This window comes from Pseudorca crassidens, chromosome 1 (genome assembly GCF_039906515.1).
Source record: "Pseudorca crassidens isolate mPseCra1 chromosome 1, mPseCra1.hap1, whole genome shotgun sequence".
NCBI lineage: Eukaryota > Metazoa > Chordata > Mammalia > Artiodactyla > Delphinidae > Pseudorca > Pseudorca crassidens.
Genome location: NC_090296.1, coordinates 132,168,279 through 132,189,429, shown reverse-complemented (window position 1 = coordinate 132,189,429; position 21,151 = coordinate 132,168,279). Strand labels below are relative to the sequence as shown.

The 21,151-nt window shown below is 34.1% G+C and overlaps 1 protein-coding gene across 12 annotated transcripts in view; it reads left to right on the top strand.

The window, feature by feature from the left end:
* The window catches only part of MEF2A (myocyte enhancer factor 2A), a 174,164-nt gene that overhangs the window by 70,234 nt on the left and 82,779 nt on the right, over positions 1-21,151 (top strand). For 10 of the 12 annotated variants that reach the window (XM_067755905.1, XM_067755916.1, XM_067755908.1 and 7 more), the window contains one exon: positions 11,531-11,713. In XM_067755905.1, the coding sequence (XP_067612006.1) occupies positions 11,660-11,713 (54 nt within the window). In that variant the 5' untranslated portion in view covers positions 11,531-11,659. Of the gene's footprint in view, positions 1-4,223; positions 4,321-11,530; positions 11,714-21,151 lie in introns of all 12 variants that reach the window. The other 2 variants (XM_067755899.1, XM_067755901.1) reach the window with 1 other exon arrangement.

Below are 21,151 nucleotides of genomic sequence, written 5' to 3'. Positions count from 1 at the left end.
ACATGGACTTCTCTTTACTTGTGGTGTCCGGGTTTTCTCTGTCTAGTTGTGGTACGCGGGTTTTCTCTCTCTAGTTGTGGCATGTGGGCTCCAGAGCATATGGGCTCTGTAGTTGCGGCACACGGGCTCAGTAGTTGTGGTGTGTGGGCTCAGTAGTTGTGGTGCGTGGGCTTAGTTGCCCTGTGGTGTGTGGGATCTTAGTTCCCCAACCGGGGATTGAACCTGAGTCCCCTGCAATGGAAGGTGGATTCTTTACCACTGGACCACCGGGGAAGTCGTGTCCCCCCCCCCACCCCCTCCCGTCTTTTAAAGAGGTAATGAATCATTAAAGATTTTCTCTTGATAGAAACCTGTTTATCTATTAAAAAGGTTCAGTTGTTGATTATACATAGTTACTTTTATTACAAAGTTTATTTTAGTAACTTTTGAAAAAAATTAATAAATAATTGATTTACCAGCATCACCAAAATGGGGTGTTCTGATAAACTCAAAGATTGGTGTTAATAAAGGCCAAGTTTAAATAGTAAAGATTCACCTTCTGTTTAAAGTCCATGCTCTTAAAATATTTATTTACTTAAGCAACAGTGTTCTTTAAAACAGTAAATATAATTGATTTTAAAAGACTGAACATCTGCAATCAGTGTTAGTGTGGTCTGAGTGCCAGATTCTGTGATATCTTTTAAACTAAGACAGTAGATCCCAAACTGGGAATTTTTCAGAATTTCTTTAAAAAATTTGTTATTGAGGTATAGTTGTTTTACAATATTATATAATTTTTAGGTGTGCAACATAGTGATTCACAGTTTTTAAAGGTTATATTCCATTTATAGTTATTATAGGAAATCTTTTTGAAATTCTAGTTCCTGCTTTTAATAAAATGACATACTAAAAATTTTTTTTCAGTTAACTGAAAGTTCAGTTTAAATTAATTTTTTTTACTGTAATAACATTACTTGAATACATTTAATTAGAGATTCCTTTTTCCCCCTCTAGGATATATATTACTTTCTCTGTGGAAAAAATACCCATCTGTGTTTGCTAAAGATAGGTTTTAGTTCTAAAGGTAGGTTTTAAATGTTGCCATTTCTGGCAAAACTCACTGTACAGAAAAATCAGTACTCATTTGACCTAAAGAGTTAGTGGTTATGTTGAATTAATAAAATCTGAATACTGTAATCATTTTAAAGGTGTGTACATACTTTTCGGGGGAGTATTTGTATTCTTTTAAATTGTGGTAAAATATACATAGCATAGTACTTACCATTTTAACCATTTTTAAGTATTCAGTCCAGTGGCATTAAAATAAATTCACATTGCTGAGCAGTGATCACCACAGGCCATCTCCAGAACTTTTTCATCATTCCATACTGAAACTCTGTACCCGTTAAACACTAACTCCCCATTCGTTCTTCTACTCCCTATCCCTCCCCATCTCTGGCAATTCGCATTTTACTTTCTGTCTCTGAATTTGACTACTCTAGGAATCTCATATAAGTGGAATTACATAATATTTGTGTTTCTGCAACTGGCTTATTTCACTTAGCATGATATTTTCAAAGTTCATTCTTGTTGTGGTTTGTGATAGGATTTCCTTTTTTAAGGCTGAAAAATATTCCATTGTATATATATATATATATATACCACATTTTGCTTCTTTGTTCATTTGCCAGTGGACGTTTGGGTTGTTTCTATCTTTTGACTATTGTGAATAATGCTTCTATGAACATTGGTGTACAAATATGTTGTTTGAGTCCTTGCTTTCAGTTCTTTTGTGTGTATACTTAGAAGTAGAATTGCTGGTTCACGTAGTAATTCTATATTTAATTTTTAAGTAACCACCATACTTTTTTCCACAGCAGGTGTACCATTTTATATTCCCCAAAACCAATGCATAGGGGTTCCAGTTTTTCCACATGTACCTTAACACTAATTTTCTGTTTTCTTATTTTTCTTTTTTATTTGTTTCATAAAATAGCTATCCAAATGGGTGTGAAGTGGTATCTCGTGGTTTTGATATGCATTTGCCAAATGATCAGTCATGTTGAGCATCTTTTCATGTGCTTACTGGCCATTTGTATATCTTTAGAGAAGTGTCTATTCAAGTCCTTTGCCTGTTTTTAAAATTGGCTTGTTTATTTTTTGTTGTGGAGTTTTAAGGGCGCTTTATATATTCTGGCTATTAATCTCTTATCAGAGATGTAATTTATAATTATTTTCACCCTCTGTGGGTTGCTGTTTTACTCTGTTGATAGTGTCCATTGACACTTTTTGACATTTGACCATGTATATACATGGATTTATTTCTGGGCTCTCTGTTCTGTTCCATTGGTCTGTTATGTCTGTCTTTATGCCAGTACTGTACTGTTTTGATTACTGTAGCTTTGTAGAAAAATTTGAGGTTAGGGAGTGTGAGTTTTCCAATTTCTTCCTTTTCAGTATTGTTTTGGCTGTTGTTTCTTGATATAATCCATATGAATTTTTGGATGGCTTTTCCTATTTCTGCAAAAAAAAAATAATTGGAATTTTGATAGGGATTGCATTGAATTTGTATTGTCAGGTTAACAAAATTGTCTTTCAGTCTATAAAGTGAGATGTCTATTTATTGTGTCTGCTTTAATTTCTTATCCATCTTTTTTAGTTTTCAATGTGCAAGTCTTTCACTTCCTTGACTAAAGTTTACTCCTGAGTATTTTATTCTTTTTGATGCTATTGTAAATGGAATTATTTTACCATTTCAGAGTATTAGTGAATAGAAATTCAGCTGATTTTTGTGTGTTGATTTGTATCCTAGTATTTTGATGAATTTATTTATTCTAACAATGTTTTTTTGTGGAATCTTTAGGGGATTCTACATATATGATCATGTCATCTTCAGACAGATAATTATACTTCTTCCTTTCCAGTTTGGATGTTTTGTTTGTTTTAGAAGTGAGTATGGTGTAAGCTTTGGGGTTTTTCTATTATATATTTTTATTAAGTTGAGGTAGTTTCTTTTCCTAGTTGGATGTTTTTATCATAAAAGGGTAGTATGTTTTGTCAAATCCTTTTTCTGCATCAATTGAGATGGTTATGTGGTTTTTCTCCTTCATTCTCTTAAGGTGGCATATCACATTGATTAATTTTAGTATGTTGAACTGTTCTTGCACTCCAGCAATAAATCCCACTTGGTCATGGTGTACAGTCCTTTTGCTATGCCGCTGAATTTAGTTTGCTGGTATTTTGTTCAGGATTTTTGCATCATTGTTCATAGGGATATTGATCTGTACTTTTCTTGTACTGTCTTTGGTTTGTTATCTGGACAAAGCTGACCTTAGGAAGCGTTTCTTCCTCTTCAGGTTTTGGGAAGAGTTTGAGAAGGATTGGTGTTAGTTCTTCTTTAAATCTTTGGTAGAACCCACCAATGAAGCCATCAGGTTGAGTATTTTTCTTTTTCAGGAGATTTTTGATTACTTATTCAATCTTCTTACTAATTGTAGATCTATTCAGCTTCTCCTCCCTCCCTCCCTCCCAGTATTGGTAGGTTTTGTGTTTCTAGGAATTTGTCCATTTTATCTAGGTTATTACATTTGTTGGCATACTATTGTTACAGTACTCTGCTACTATCATGTTTATTTCTGGTAAGTAATGTCCCCACTTTCAATTCTGATGTAAGTTATTTCAGTCTTCTCTCTTTCTTAATCCATCTAGCTAAAGGTTTGTCAATTTTTTTAACCTTTTTCAAAACCAACTCTGGTTTTATTGATTTTTTTACTCTTTTTCTATTTTCTCTCTCTGTTCTGCTGTTTATTATTTCTTTCCTTCTGTTAGCTTTGAGTTTTCTCTTGGGGCACACCATCTTAATTACTATGGCTTTATAATAAGTCTGGTAAATGATGGTATGTGAGTCTTTAAGCTTTACCCTTCAAGGTAGCCTTCAATATTCTTATACCTTTGTATTTCCAAATGGATTTTAGAGTAATACTGTCAGTTTCTGCATATAGTAAAAGAAAACCTGCTGGTATTTTGATTAGGATTGTATTGAATCTCTAGATTAATTTGGGGAGAATTGACATCTTTACAAAATTGAAACTCTGAGAATCTGCAAATGTGAATTTGTTATTTAGTATATTTTAAATTTCTCTCAGGATCAAGATTTTTTGTTTGTTTTCTGTGTTTTGTTTTAGGTAAGTGAAATAATAGCATCTTTTTTTTTTTTTTTTTTGGTGCCACTGGGAACTCTTCAGTATGGAAGAAAAAATTGACATTGAAGGAAGGAAAAGAAGAATTGTTGGAGTCAAGATCTTAAAAGGAAGGAAGGCAGAGTATATGAGACAGATGCTGGTGGGTTGATAGTTGTGATGGCAGGAATTTGAGGAGCTTCTCTTCTGATTGCTTTTTTTTTCCTGTCAGTAGAATAGGTAGCAAAGTTATCAGCTGAAAGTGAGGATTAAGGATGGGTATTGCAGATGTGAGGAGATAGAATATGGCATTAAATAATCAACTAGGAAATTGGGAAATGGAAGATTACTGGGCAGTATGAAGGGAATATTTAAGATTTGAGGTTCATGACCTTCATGAATTTTGTCAGATTAATTAGCCTAGTTAGCATGGTTGTTTATTTTTCAGCCATATTCAGCTACATAGGAGCAGGCCCTCCTCAGGGGTGAGTTTTCTCCCAGGAAATGTGGCAGAAGGAGGGAGAGTGGGAGCCAAGGGACTAAGGATATATGAAAATTAAGCTGGATAAGGAGGCATGTAAGAAACATAGAGTGGGTGAGGGACAGTGAAAACATGGTAGGCTTAATAAATTGTGGAACGTAGTGGGATCAAAAGATTGTTGGAATTAGGTTATTAGAGACTGTAAGCTGGAAATACAGGAGGTGGTGGTTAGAGTCCTACATGCCATTTTAATTTCATGCCAGTAATAATTTACGGTACTGTCAGGTTTTTGTTGGTTATTGTATTGATATTAATCTTTGTTTGATAAATATATGTATAGGACAGTCCAGATTCCTTTATCTAAGACCTTTGGGGCCAGATATGTTTTGGATTGCTTCCTTTTTTCCTCCATTACTCTTTTCAGGAGTTATCAATTTTTATTTTTCAAAAAACTAACTTTTGGCTTTGTTAATCTCTGTTGTATGTTTGTTTTCTATTTCATTACTTTTTGCTCTTACCTTTATTTCATCATTTGTACTGTTTTGGGGTTTAGTTTGTTCTTTTTGTTACTCTTTCAGATGGTTGCTTAGAATATTGGTTTATGGCCTTTCAAGTGTATATGTATTTTAAAGCTAAAATTTTTCCTCTTAAGAATAGTTTCAGCTGCATCCTATGTATTTTAATACGAAGTGTTTTAATAGCATTCCATTAAAATTTTTTTTCTAATTTTCACTGTGATTTCTTCTTTGACCCATGGGCTATTTAGAAGTTTATTGCTTAATTTTCACATATATAAGGATTTTCTAGTTATATTGTTGTTATTAATTCATAGCTCAATTTGAGCTCAGAGAAGCATGTCTGTTCTTTGAAATTTGTTAACCCTTAGTTTTGGTCCAGTGTATGGTCGTTTTTGGTAAATGTTTTTTACGTACTTACAGAGAATGTATTTTCTGCATTTGTTAGGTATAATGTTCTGTATGTCAGTTAGGTTGTTAATTGTAAAGTTCAAATCTGTTCCTGTTTCTTCTAGTCTGCTTGTTCCTTGTTTTGGTGTGCTTGTTCCTTTCTCCTTTACTGAGAAAGCTGTGTTAAAATCAACTTGCTAGGGGCTTCCCTGGTGGCGCAGTGGTTGAGAGTCCGCCTGCCGATGCAGGGGACACGGGTTCGTGCCCCGGTCCGGGAGGATCCCACATGCTGCGGAGCGGCTGGGCCCGTTAGCCATGGCCGCTGAGCCTGCGCGTCCGGAGCCTGTGCTCCACAACAGGAGAGGCCACAACAGTGAGAGGCCCACGTACCGCAAAAAAAAAAAAAAAAAAAAAATCAACTTGCTAGAATTGTGGACTTCACATAGTTCTTTTCATGTTGGCTTTATATACCATACTGTAGTTTCTTAGTTTATTTAGAAAAAGTATTTTTTAATCTGTAAAATTCAGTACAATATTTTAGCAAACTGGTCTATGGGGGAAAGTCACAAATTACCTTCCAAATGTAATTTGTTGAATATTAGAAGCACGTGTAGACATTTTGAAACATCTGCTTAGTGTCAACAAAGGGAATATGCATCTCTGATGTGTCTGGCAATAAGAAAGATATTACAATATTGTTAGCTTTTGAGCTATTATCTGCCATGAGTGTTTGTTTTGAATAAATGTCTAATTGCCTTTCATATTTGGTCCTTGATTTTGCTTAAATTTGTAGAATGCCCCAAACATGATGAGAAAATGTTAAATTGTGGAGAAGGAAAACAAAGCCAGGGAGAAAGTTATTGCATATGAAGTCATATAGTGTGCATTTTACATCCTAACCATGATAATTTACTATGATAAATGGACATTTTCTGTGTTTAGTTAAATTTTAAAAGAGAAGTGATTGGGGGTTATCAGTTGATATGTAACGTAATTTTTCCTATTTAAAATATTGGAAAACAAGTTCCTGGTTAGGGTTTTGCACAGAATATCTGCTTTTCAGGAAAAGATACCTGACTTAGGTGTTACCAGGTGCATTCAAATTTAGAATTGCTGTGCCTTCCTGGTGAATTGAACTTTATTGTAATGAAATATCCCACTATATTCTTATCCATATCTATATATCTATCTATCTCATGCATCAAAGTTTTCTATGGTAAAGTATAGCCACACAAGCTTTCTTTTGGTTTGTGTTTTATAAAAGATATCTTTCTCCATGCTTTTATGCTTATTCTTTCTGTATCCCCATGTCAGATATATCCTCTATAATCATCTTATAATTAGGTTTTATTTTTTTAAAATCTTATTTGGATTATTTATTAGTCCATTTTCCCCCTCTGTTAGCTTGTTAGCTGTACAGGTGGCTCTTCATGTCTGCGGGTTTTGTACCCATGGATTCATCCAACTGTAGATTGAAAATATCCAGGAAAGAAAATTACAGAAAATTCCCAAAAGCAAAGCTTGAATTTACTGCATGCCAACAACTATTTACATAGCATTTATATTTTATTATGTATTATAAGTAATCTAAGGATGATTACAAGTATATGAGAGGATTTGTGTGGGTTATATGCAAATGCTATGCCATTTTATATAAGGAACTTGCGCATCCTCAGATTTTGGTATCCTCTCAGAGTCCTGGAACCAATCCTCTACAGATACCAAGGAACGACTATATATACTCTAACTGTCTTTCTAGTGGTTATCTCAGAGATTACCACATGCATCTTTCATGTTTTGAAGTCTAAAGTAAATGAGAACTTTTTCCATTTCCTAATCAATGAAAGTGTTTTAGAACACTTTAACTTCATTTACTACCCTTCCCAATTATGTATTGTTGTGCATTGTAACATTTTAAATTCCACAAAATACTGTCATTATTTTATTTAGTCAGTATTCATTTAGAGTTACATATTTAGCCCGTTCATTATATTTCAATTTTTTGGTGCATATCCAAGCTGTATCTGCAATCCCTCTTTTCCTTCTACTTGAGGAAGTCTCTTCAATGTTCCCTGGTGACAAATTTTCTGATTCTGTTTGGCTAAAAATGTCTCTATTTTGCCTTCATTTCTGAAGGTTGTTATTTTTTTTTTTTGCCAGATACAGAGTTCTATCTTGGCATTTACCCTGTTCCGAGCGCTCTGAGGATATCATTTTGTTGTCTTTTGGTTTCCATTATTTATTCAAAGAAGCCAGCTATATCTTACTGTTACTCTTAAAGTTAATATATTTTTTAATTTTTCTGGCTACTTTTAAGGTCTGTTTGTGGCTGTTTCTGTCTCTTTCTTTCTGTCCCTCCAACCTCCCCCTTTATTTTGATTTGCCTAAGTGTGGTTTTCTTTGTATTTGTTTTGCTTGGGAGTTTGTAGATATTCTTGGATCTGTGGCTTGATGTCATTGATCAGTTTTTTAAAGTTTTAAACTATTAGGTCTTTAAATATCTTTTCTTTCTCATATGTTCTCGCCTTCCTTTCTGGGACTCCAGTTACATGAATTTTGGATCTTTTCTTCATGTTTCATAATATTTTCACACTCTTTTCTGTATTTCCCATTCTTGTGTCTTTTTGGGCTTCAGTGTATTTTCTTCTTTCCTATCTTCTGGGTCATTGGTTCTTTCGTCAGCTGTATCTAACCTATTGTTAAACTCATCCATCAATTTCTTAATTTCTGTTTTTAAAATTGTATTTTTCAATTCTCTGTTTTCCATGTTTTTAGTGTTGTTTGCTAAAATTCTTCATTTTAAAAAATCCTTTTAACACAGTAAATTATTTTAAAACTGTTTTCTGGGATTTCCTGGTTTTGCGGTGGTTAAGAATCTGCCTGCCAATGCAGGGGACACAGGTTCGAGCCCTGGTCTGGAAAGATCCCACGTGCTGCGGAGCAACTAAGGCCCGTGCACCACAACTACGGAGCCTGAGCTCTAGAGCCTGTGAGCCACAACTACTGAGCCCGCGTGCCTAGAGCCTGTGCTCTACAACAAGAGAAGCCACCACAATGAGAAGGTTGCGCACCACAAAGAGTAGGCCCCGCTTGCCACAACTAGAGAAAGCCCACGTGCAGCAACAAAGACCCAGCACAGCCAATAAATAAATAAAGTTATTAAATCTGGTCAAAAGTATGGATCATTAAAAAAAATAAAAAACTTTTCTGCTAACACCATTATCTGAATCTATTATGGGTCTATTTCTGGTGCCATTTTAAAGTCTTAGTTTCAGTCAGATCTTGATGGGTTGTTTTATTTTAGACATTTCATATGAAAAATGATAGGATAATTTGAATTTTGGAGTCTTCTTGCTGATAAGATTTACTTTTGCTAAAACCTTTTGGGAAGATTTTACTGGCATGCAGCTAGGCTAATGATACTAGGTAGCCCAGATTCCCTCAGTATAGTCAGATTGAGAAGATTTGAAGCTGTACTTCTTTCCTTTTGTGGCCTGGTCTATTTCTGGTTTACCTTTTACCTAGGGTATAGTCCTTTAGATTCCCTCCAGCTTCCCAGTGTGTTTGCTGGAGCTATTCCTCCTAGCCAGGCTCTGAATTGAATTTTCGTGTCCCCACCCAAAGAAGTGTGGAAAGCTCTGCTTAGCTTCTCAGCCTCTCAACTAGTGTTTTAAGAATCTATGAATGATTCTAGGGGAAAACGAGTCTAAAGTCTGGCCCCACCTGTTACTTCTAGGTCCCAGCCCTGCAAATTCTCACTGTCTTGAAAGTTCTTCAGTTGTTTTAAACAGATTACTTTTTTTTTTTTTTTGGCGGTACGTGGGCCTCTCACTGCTGTGGCCTCTCCCGTTGTGGAGCACAGGCTCCAGACGCGCAGGCTCAGCGGTCATGGCTCACGGGCCCAGCTGCTCCGCGGCACGTGGGATCTTCCTGGACCGGGGCACGAACCTGCGTCCCTTGCATCGGCAGGTGGACTCTTAACCACTGCGCCACCAGGGAAGCCCAAACAGATTACTTTTTGCTTTGCTTTTCTAGTGGTTCTCAGGGAAAGGCAGGTTTGAAGCAACCTACTCCACCATTGTCTAAAGCAAAATGCTCAGATATGTTCAGAATTTTTCAGATTATACAAGTGCATATACCTTATAGGAGTTAACATATTATTTCTGTGGTGAAATGTGTGAATATTTACGTTGCCTGCTACTGTGCAAGTTTTCATAATGGGAATTGGATGTGCTGTGATCTATTATAGAACATGATTTGGAGTAAGCCAACTTCTATTGTTTATATTGCAGTCTGTTGAGAAAACAGAAACACTCCACAGCACAGCTGCTTGTTTAATTGATTCCTACCAGTGACTAGCCATCTTTCAGTTCCTCTCATGCTTCCTGCTCATTCTTGTCATAGGGTTTTTGCACATGCTATTCTGTCTGCCTAGTAAGTATATGTGCATACTCAGGTTTGAGTATGAAGCAGTTCTCAGTGAAGCCTGCCCTGACCATGAATTTAGGTCAGATAAAAGAACTTTTGTACAAACTCATTTATATGATGGTTTGACTAATGTCTGTTTTCCCCTACTAGACTCTGGACTGTGAGATCAGAAATTATGCCTTTTTTCCTTGACCATTTTATCATATGTACCTAGTTCAGTGTTTGGAAGTACCTGTTTTGCAAGTAGGTGATCACTGAATAGGTTATCAGTTGTTAATAGTTGAGCAATTAATATTTGTATAAATAAAGAAATAACAGAATGATAAGGGAAGATATGTAAGAAATGCTGTGCTGATGATAATGATGGTTGTGATAAGAATTGGAAACTCACTGCTTTTGAGCAAAAGCCAGATTTATTTAAACACTGGATTTGCATAATACAGTTGAAGTTTTATAGAGTTACATGTACAATGTTAAAAATACTTCAAAAAATTCCCTTGAGAAATTGTTATTGTGTTATAACATTTGTCTCCCATCCCCCATCCCTCTGTAAATATTTTATTATGTAAATTTTGAAAGCACTGGGTTTTTGACACAACTGTCATTCAGAGCATGACAAGTTATATCATTGCAGTCATTCTACTGTAGAGATAAATGGAATAAAAAATCATTGTTTTTGAAAGATTCACAGTCTCAAAGGGAAATAATCTTGGAATTTATACAGATGTACCCACAAAATAAGGTGCTATGATTTATTCTACCAAGGGGAATTGGTCTTGGCTTCATCAGGGTGGTGACATTCAAAGTGAATCTTGGCTGATAAGGAGGAGATAATTAAATGGCCAAAGGAATAGTGTTTCATTTAGGTGCATATTATTATGAAAGTATATAATGTCTTTGTGGATTGACAAATAGTAATTTTGCTAGTGGCTAGGGCAGTTTGCAAGAAGAATTTGTAAAGGCAGATTGGGGCTACCCAGATTATTAGTTCATCCTTTGACATGGAGGCTATCAAAAGCTTTTAAGGATATTCCATAATGTTTTAGAGTAGAAATTCTAGAGACTCCCTGAGTTCATATTACAAGCTCTGCCTCTTACTAGCTGTGTGACCTTGGACACATTACTTAACAGCTCTCTGCCTTAATATCCTTATTTATGAAATGGAGATGATAATTATAACTCAGAAGATTGAAGTTACGATTGAATGAGTTAAGGCATATTAGGTACTTAGAAAAGTGCCTGGCACATAGAAAGATCTCAGTAAGTTTTGCTCTTGTTTTGCTGTTATTATATTCATTGAGGAAAAACTCAAAGGTTATATATAATTGCACTCTTTTAGCCAGAACTAGAGGCATGAAAAGTTTCAGGAGATATTTTAAGGGTAAAATTAACAAGACTTCAACTTGTTTACTAATTTTATGTAATGAAAAATTTCAGTTAATAATGCAGTCTGTGTGCACTATAAAGGCAGGTTTGAAATTTGTATAATAACATTTTCATGAGTTGCAAACTTATAGAACTTAAATTTTCTAATTTGTGTTTTCTTTTATATCTTATAGAAAATTTCAGCTGTAGCCCTTGAACTAGAAGCTGAAATAATAGAAGCTGTGTACCATGCATTAGGGTATTGAAGAAAATTAATTTTTGAATTAAATATTTGGAATATAAGGAAGGAAAGGTGACTGAAAATGGGGCGGAAGAAAATACAAATCACACGCATAATGGATGAAAGGAACCGACAGGTAAATGAAAATTTTAATTATCTATTTAATTGGTGTAAATTTTTTTAAAAAGGAGTGTAGGATAGAATGGTTGATTTTTTTAAAAAAATTGATTTGAAGTCTAAATATTTTTATTTTCAGACTACATTAAAACATTTAGCAATCAAAAGCTTTTGACTTTTCATCATGTGCTTTAAAGAAACTTTTTTTCTTATTATAGAAATCAGTTTTGTTAACTATAGAAAACATAAATAAGCAGAATAGGAAAAGTAAAATCACTGCAATTCCACTACTACCATCCATTGTGTAGGTTTATCATAATATATTTAGTCTTCTGTACACTTGATTATGTTTGTTAGTTTTCCATATATTGATGATTATTTTAAATTACCACCTCTGTTGTCATAATTAGGTAATACCTAAGTTAACTGTGGTTATCAGTGAATGTGTTCTGGTCAGTTAGATTTTCTGATTCACCAACAAATAATGAGAATTTTTTTACAACTCTTATTATTATAAATATTTCTAAGTCATTTATGTATATATCTCAGCTTTAATTGATAAAATATTATTGAACTTAATTTTCACTACAATGTCAGTAAACCCTTATAAATTCAGGATAGTTATAATGATACTGGTATATGAAGTCCAGAAGTTGTAAGAGTTTAAAGCAGGGGGTGGCAAACTATGTTCCATGGGCTGGCTGCCTATTTTTTATTTTTATATATAAATAAAGCATTATTAGGACATTGCCATGCACATTTGTTTACATATTGTATTTGGCTGCTTTCACACTAAAACCACAGAGTTGAGTAGTTGCCCCAGAGACTGTATGGCCCATAGACCTAAAATCTTTACTCCCTGGCCCTTTAAGAAAAAGTTTGCCAATCCCTTCATTTAAAGGAAGGAAGGAAAAATAATATCATAGACTATTGTAAAGGAACTACTACTGAAAGCATATGCAGAAGGGAGGGATACTATCTCCAGAAAGGTTGCATATCAGAAGTTTCAAGAACAGCTGGTTTTTGGAAGCTTACCAGGAATAGAACAGTACTGAAGATGTGTACTGTAAAGTCTGAGTAGTAGTAGTTCATCCAGTAATACAGATATAATTGGAGACAAAACTCAACTGAGCAGCTGGTAAAGAAGTTAGTGGAAGTGATTAGGGTTGCTGATAGACCAAACTGAAGAGGTCCCCTTGTTTCAGCTCATGAAGATTCCTTAGCTAAAGTGTTAAGGCTCACACAGTATGATTCGTTACGAAGGTTGATAAAATAGTGAAGACTGATAAAATAATCATACCATCATTCCAAAGGAATGATTCTAGCAAGATTGCAAGTAAATTTCCCTTCACAAGTCTGAGGATTGTGACATGTAGAGGGGGCATGGGGACCTGTTTCATGACCATGTGCAGCATAAATGTAAAATAGGATTTATTGGGGAATAACGTACAAGCAGAGGAGCACCTAAGATCCCTTCAGCTCTCGGTATCCCATACAGAGTCATGTTTAAATTGAGCATAGATAGACTAGAACTACTAGTGGAAAGGACTCCACATGTTTAGAGGGAAAGGACAACTAGGAATATGTAAGTGACTGTGTAATGGGAACTTTTTAAGTTAAGGAAATGACCTGGTTAAAAAAATGGGCCTGCCACTATATCTCAGCAACTAGAAATAGCCTATTCCTGTGTTGAATTTACCTGCTAAGTCAGCTTGCCAAGCTGCCAAATGGGACAAGGGTATCTGAATTTCTCCTCAGATGATTTTGGCAAAAAAAAGTGCAGAAAAGATAAAAAAGAGGTAGTTGGGTAGTTTATTTTTAAGGTTAGATTAGGAACAATTTGTCATAAACTAAAAGGGTATCTTAATTTTACTGATTTTGGAATTTGTGGATTCTGAGTTAAAAGTTTCATTATTCTTTCATTAAAGAGAAAAAATCGTTCCCATGCAGAAGAGATGTCATTTATTTCATCCACATTTGAATACCTACTTTATCTGAGATACTGCTAGGCACTGGGAACTCATTAAATACATTTAAGTATATTGCAAATAGAAGTAAGCTTAGGTAATAGGAGTGTTTATGGAAGAAACCACCAACCTCTGATGGTGGGGTAGTTCAGGGAGCAGTTACTGAAGGAGGTAATACCAAATAGAGTTTTGAATTACTAGAGTTTTTGAGCTAGTAAGTTAAATAACACACTTAAAGTCATTGGAACATCACGTGTTCTTTTGTAGAACATTATGTTTGTGAAATTCATCATTGTTGTTGCATGGAGATGTATTTTATACATATTCATTGATGTATAATATTCCATTGTGTGACTAGAACACAGTGTATATATTTATTCTCTTGTAAATAGGCTTTTGGATTTTAGATCTACTATTCATTTGGAATTTGTTTTTGTGTGTGGTTTGACGTGTAGGGGTCAAAATTTGATATTTTTCAGATGGATTTTCAGTTGACCCAGTGCAATTTATTGCAAAAACCATACCAAGAAAGCAGAAAAGAACACATGCTCTTCATAAAAAACTCAACAACAGGCATAATTAATCTATGATGCTAGATGTTAGGTTAATGATCTTCCTTGGGACAAGGTGATAATGACTTGGAGACAGGACAAAAGAGTGTTTCTGGGTGGTGCACCTGTGTATACTAGATTTAAGGCCATATTCTTTTCTTTGAAAATTCACTGAGCCACACACTCAGGATTTGTGAGCTTTCCTTTATGTTATGCTTTAGTACAAAGTTTACATTTTAAAAAGAACTAGACCAAGAAGGAAAAACACACAGTTTCATCAGAAGCTTCTAAGTGGAAGTGAAGTCTTTCATCCCTCTAAAGTTTTGGCATCTTCAGTCCTTTTTGCTTCAGCAGCTTTCTCATGTCTTAGAACAGGTATTTGGTGTATTTCACTCTCTTTGTAGTTGATCTCAGTGGGTTCTTTGGTCTTCCATCAGTCACTCCATTTTACTTGGAGACAGACATCCTCTTATACTTTAAATAAAAAATGAAATAGACTTAAATTATTTTAAGGCAGAATACAGAGAACAAACAGTACCTCAAACACTGTTACTTTCATTATCCAGAAGTAGTGTATGTCAATTCCGACATATTTGCTGCAGATATCTTTCCTTGTAAAAGAAAAAAATTTAAAATTTACTGTCCTCTATAATTTTTCCTAGTCTCATTCCTCTTTGCTTCCCCAAAGTAACCCCCATCATGGATTTAATTTGTATTTTCTTTATTACTTAAGCACATATTACTGAATATTGTTTCAACATGGTTTAAAAATTTTACATAATAGCATTATTATCTGCACATGCTTTTTCACTAAATGTAGTGTTTTGGAGAGTTGTCTGTGTAATTCATTTAGTACAACTAGTTCGTAGGAAAGAATATGCCTCAATTCATTTATCAGTACTTCTATCAAAGAACATTTAGGTTGTTTCCAGTTTTTTAGAAATTTTGCTGCGTATGTTATGTTAGAAATGATGCTAAAGCTACATCTGTGGACATGTCTCTGTGATAAATATCTAGAGGAGTTGCTGGGTTGAGTATGTCTGTCATAGCTTTACTGTGTGGTTTTCAAGTTGCTCTCCAAAGTGGTTGTACCAGATACACTACAGTAATTTATGAAAAATTCTTTTTCCTATACACTTTGCCTTTCTCCTTCCTTTCTCTCTCACTTTATTTTTTCATTTTTTTAAATATATTTTTTGGTCCAATGAAGGTGAAATGTTACCTGTTTTTGTGATTTGCCCATTTTTTGCTGGATTGTTGATTTTTTTCTTAAAAGTTATTTATATATTTTAGATATTAATTATGTATGTACTTAATCTGTTTCAGATACTATCTTTCAGTCTTTACCAAAACACTTTATAAACACTTTAATGATAGAACTTATTACAGTGTTTTATAGTAGTTTATATTGCCTTTACCAATAGATTGTGAACACTTTAAAATGTGTTAAGACTTGCTTAATTTCCTAAATCATGATCAAGTTTTGGTAAATGTTCCAAGTGGACTTGAGATAAATGTGTATTCTTTTAATTGTTGGATGCAGGATTCTACATATGTCTATTCAGTCTTATTTTGTGTTCACATTATCTGTATTCTTTGTGGTTTTTTTTATGTATTTGGTTTTGGCTCATTGAGACCTGTCAGTAATTGCACTTACCACAATGATGGATTTGTCAATTTCTCTCTGTATTTTATTAGCTTAATACATATTGTTTTATATATTTGGGGAATATTTCATTAGGCTCATACATATTTAGAATTGTTATATCTTCTTGGTGAATTTTTTAATACATATTGACTTTTTCTGTCCTCAGGAAGGCATGTCTGTCTTAAATCTACTTAAATCTACTGTCTCACATTAATATAGCTACATCTTTCTTTTGGCTAGTATTTTCTTGATAGGTCTAGTTCTCTACATTTACATTCAACCTATGTCTTTATGCTTTAGGTATATCTTTTGTAAATAGTATATGGCTGGATTTTGTTTTTTATCTAGTCTGATAATATATCTTGACTCTCCATTTTACGTGGATCTTATTCTTTGTCATCCTTTGTATATATATTTGGACTGGTTTATATCATCTTAGTTGATTATTTCAATTTACTGTGAGAACCTGATAAATAGAGGTCCTGGAGGTAAAACTCACAAAAGTGTAGGTATGCCCTCCCAAGACTGGGTCCCCCTAGAGTTCTTAAGTTTTATACTTGTCCACAGTGATCCTCCAGCAACTCATCAATTACAGTTAAGATTTTCCTACCCCTGTACTGGTTCCTCTGGAGGTTTCTGCTCATGGCTCTGGTAATTTATGATTTGTAGTATCTGCCTGTCTGTCTCCAGTTTGGGAGGTAGAAGTTGCCCTGGGACCTCAACTCTCTGAGGGATCTAAGAAGAGTTGTTGATTTTTCAGTTTGTTCAGCTTTTTACTTGTTATTAGGACAGAGTGGTGACTTCCATGAGTGTTAAGTGCTGGAGCAGAAACTCAAAGTCTCTCCTGGACTTTTAAATTCAACAATGAAATAAAGTATGTCTAAATATATATGATGTGAAAATCTTTACAGGTACTTGGGATTTAAAACATAGAAGGTCTTTTAGAGATGGTACAGTTCAACCTTCTTGAATTCAGAGAATTATATTAGTCCCAGATTTTACCCCAAATCAGGAAAGCTGGTTAGGTTAAAACCAAATGTGTCTCAGTTTATAGAGGCACTGAATTTTGTAGTCTAGCCCTTTAGTCCTATTCTTTTTCTTTATAGTTATTACAGTACTGGAGTAAAACAACAATTTAAAAATAAAATTTATGGGACTACCCTGGTGGTCCAGGGGTTAAGAATCCGCCTTCTAATGCAGGGCACGCGGGTTTGATCCCTGGTCGGGGAACTAAGATCCCACCTGCTGCAGGGCAACTAAGCCTGCACGCTCTAGAGTGTGCATGCTACAACTAGAGAGCCGGCGTGCCACAACTAAGACCCGATGCAGCCAAATAAATAAACATTAAAAAAATTTTTTTAATAAAGATAAAATTTATGTTTATTTTGCCTGATACTGAAATAACTTTATTAATACTGATATTTTTAAAATTTCATAATATTTAAAATAAAATGAAATTAAATGTTTAATATGTTTCAAGTAAAAAAATTTTTAAGCCTGTTGCAAAACAAAGATTCAAATTTATAGGAGGAATTCTTAGTAATTAAAGGAATGGTGGCTGCATTAATCCTGACTCTTCCAACATAATTTCTTCAAAAATAGATACAGAAAAACAAGAACAAATAAAACCTACAATCTTGGCACAACTAGAAGGCAAAGCATATCTAAATTTTACATTACCTCCAAGTAGAAAATTATTACCAAGTCACAGTGTGCTGTTTCTTGAACTTCTACTGTAAGTCTTTGAGGTGAGCAAGCATACATCAGGAAAAAGTATGTGGGAAAGGAGAAGAGGAAACCTTGTAGCTATCTTAAGATTGATTTGAAATCACTACCAAAAAGAGGAATTCTACCCTAAGTCCAAAAATTCTGAAAAATACTATTTGTAGGTCAGAAGAGACCACAGGTAAAGAAAGAACTTAAATGTATGTAGTGTGCAAGGAAGTATTGTATATAGTCTTGAAAAGGTAACTATTTGAGGGAGAAGAGGGTAAAAAGGAAGGCAGAGGTACTCTTTGGAGAATGCTAGTTGAATGGAAATGAATATGTGGATATATACAAATGGATATATGTATATATCCTTCAAGACAAAAGAATATGCAAATATATATAAATATATATATATATTTATTTATCAAAGGGCACAAAGGTCTTCTCCCCACTGCCAGTAACCCCCCCTCAAAGCCTTCCATTAAAGGGACCATACTTAACTCCTTTAGAAGGAGAGGTGATCTTGAACTAAGAATATTTTAAACCACTCCCCACTGTTTGTTCTTTCCATAGAAATACAGTGATGCAAGCAGTATTCTCCTATATATACTATTATAAAGAAGAAAACAAAATGATATTTACTACTATTTGGGTGATAAGATTGTTCCCCCAACAATGAAAAAATGGGAAAAAATTGCTATATGACTTTCCAACCTGCAATAAATTTCCTTAAACAAGTATTTAGGAATGTTACAGACAAAAAAATCATGATTCAGAATTTTGAAATACTAAGAATGGAAGTGGATTTTTTTTTTTAAAGCATGGATGAAACAGAAAGTGATTGAACTCCAGAAAAAAAAGATAAAGTCATATCAAAACAAAGACTAAATTACAAAGTGACCAAGGAATAATAGATTCAAATGAAACCTTAATAGTGATTGAAGGAAGGCAGGGAAACAACTAAATGAATGAAAATGAGATAAGTAATTTCAAAGGGTTTGAGAGAAGTGGTTGAAAAGGTAGATAGATAAAGAAGATCAAACTTATGTATAATTGCAGTCCCTGAAGAAGAAAAACAAAACCATAGAACTAATATTTAAACTATAATTAAAGTTTTCATAAATAAGAGAGAAAGTAAGATGCCAAGGATTAGGTGGACCTGCAGAGATCAACTCTGATACATATCCTACTGAAACTATTGGATTTTAAGATAAAAAAAAATCAGGGCTTCTAGGTATAAAACAACAACAAATTTATAAGTGCAGAGAATTAGACTGGCATCGAATTTTGCAAAATCGAGATAATAAAGCACAAGGCAACAGGAGAGCAGCATTTTCAAAAAATGCAGGGAAAAAAGTCTGAAGCAAAGATTTCATTTGCAGTCAAGCTGTATTCAAATACAAAGATTATAAAAGCAAGTTTTAAACATACTAGAGCTCAGGGAATTCTGTACTTATGAGCTGTTAGTGTACAATCTAGTAGAGGATAAACTTCATACAACTGAGAGATGTCTGAGGAAATAAACAAAAAAATACATGATCAACATTTAATATACTTAACTATAGATTTTAGCCTAAAGCAACAGTGGGGGCAGGGGTGGAAGAATAATGTGTTATATATTATTTATTATGTGTTACTTTATTGTGATAAAATAGAAATAAGGCAACTGAGACATGGTAAGAAAGGAGAGGGAAAGAGGAAAGTAGAATAAGCACACTGGTTATTGTTTAGGCAATAGGTGGGAGTTAAAGAATATCATTAAGATTTGACACATCAAATAGTGAAAGACTAAACATGAAAACAGGAGACCAAGGGCATTTTTAAAAGCTGTAACTACAAAGGTAACCACTAGAACAAAAATGCTAATCTTTGTTAAATTTTTTTAAAATAAAGGAGCAAAGAAAACACCTCATTTAGAGAGAGGGGGAAAAAAAGGGAATATACATAATATGTATAAGCATTAAATATTTATTAAAGTATTAAAATGACAGTGAAATCTCTAAGCATTATCAGTCATATCAATAAATGTGAATGGGACTGTTTATTAAAAGAAAAAACATTTCCAGTTTAGTTCACAAGCTCCAAATATAGGCAAAAAGAGACACACCTAAAATGGAATAATCAGAAAGACTAAAAGTAAAGGTATGGGAAAAGGTATACCAGACAAATGAAAACAATGAGAAAACAGGTTATAATCCTGATACTAGATGATGTAGGATTGTAGACAGAAAAGCATTAAATGGGGCAAAGAAAGATACTTTTTAGTGCTGAAAGCTGTAATTCACCTTGAAGATGTAAGAATTAGGAATAATGGTATACTAAATACTACCTTTATCAAGCAGAAACTGAAAGAGATACAAAGAAACATAAATGGAAGCAAACTAGTAATAAGATACTTAAACATAGTAGTCTTAGTATGAAATAGATCAAATGGACAAAAAATAACTGATGATCTAAACCAGATCTAAACAGCATAATCAATAAAATTGACTTTAAGTGATATGTTGAACACTACACTTAGAAAATAGAGTATATAAGGGTACAAAGAGCATTCACCAAAATTGATCATATGTTACCTAACCAAAGAAACACCAGTAAATTCAATAAAGGAGAATATTACAAACATACGCCGATTACCATGTAGTAAAACCAGAAATTAATTTTGTTTAATGGTTTTTTTGAAAGCTAATTCTACATAAGAATTTCTTTTTTGAAAAGTTTGATGCCAGTCTAACAACTTCTGGGTAAAAAGGGAAATATATAACTAAAATAACATAATTTCTAAAAATAAGAAAATAGTACACATCCATATTTATGGAATATATTTAATGTAGGAATCAGAAGAAAATTCATAGCCCTAAATACTGTTATTAATGAAAGTATAGTAAGGCTGTGAAGAAGTAGGCAGTCCTGTGCATTGCAGATGGGAATACAGATTGGTATAGCAATTTGAGGGGACGGTATTTGACGATATCTTACCAAAATTATGTATGCATTTATCTCTTGACCCAGTCCTTCAGAGTATCGATAAGAGAACTGTCTTTTGTTTCTAGATGGTAGGTTTGTTTTTCATAGTGTGGCTTAGCAATTTGAAAACTACTTAAAGTGTAATCTAAGAATGAGCAAATAAGTAAGTGTATTGTGGATAATGGGAGCTGGGTTTCTTACTGTCAGAGAAGGGAGTTAGAGCTATGGAAAGGGAGAAGCCTGTGGTAAACCCTATGACGTAGAATTGGAATTGGAAGTACCATGGATTTTAATATATTTTGATAAAAATAGAAACAGATATTGAAGTGTGTTTGTGTATGTGTGTACGTATACATATCTACTAGTTCTGTCTGTTGAGAGGGCCCAGAAACAGTGACACCCGAGTAACTTAGCCTCCATATCTTAGTTTCTAAATACAGTTCTCTACCAAAGGAATCAGAGCTTCCTGGTGAAATGGCTGATTCTAGGACTGGGGCAGGGAAAGAACAGGAAGAGCCTGGAACATTTGACTGTGCCAGGAAGTTCAAAGAATACTGGGAGCATGTCAAATGGACACAGGAACCCAACATAGAGGATCTCTCACTGCTGAAATA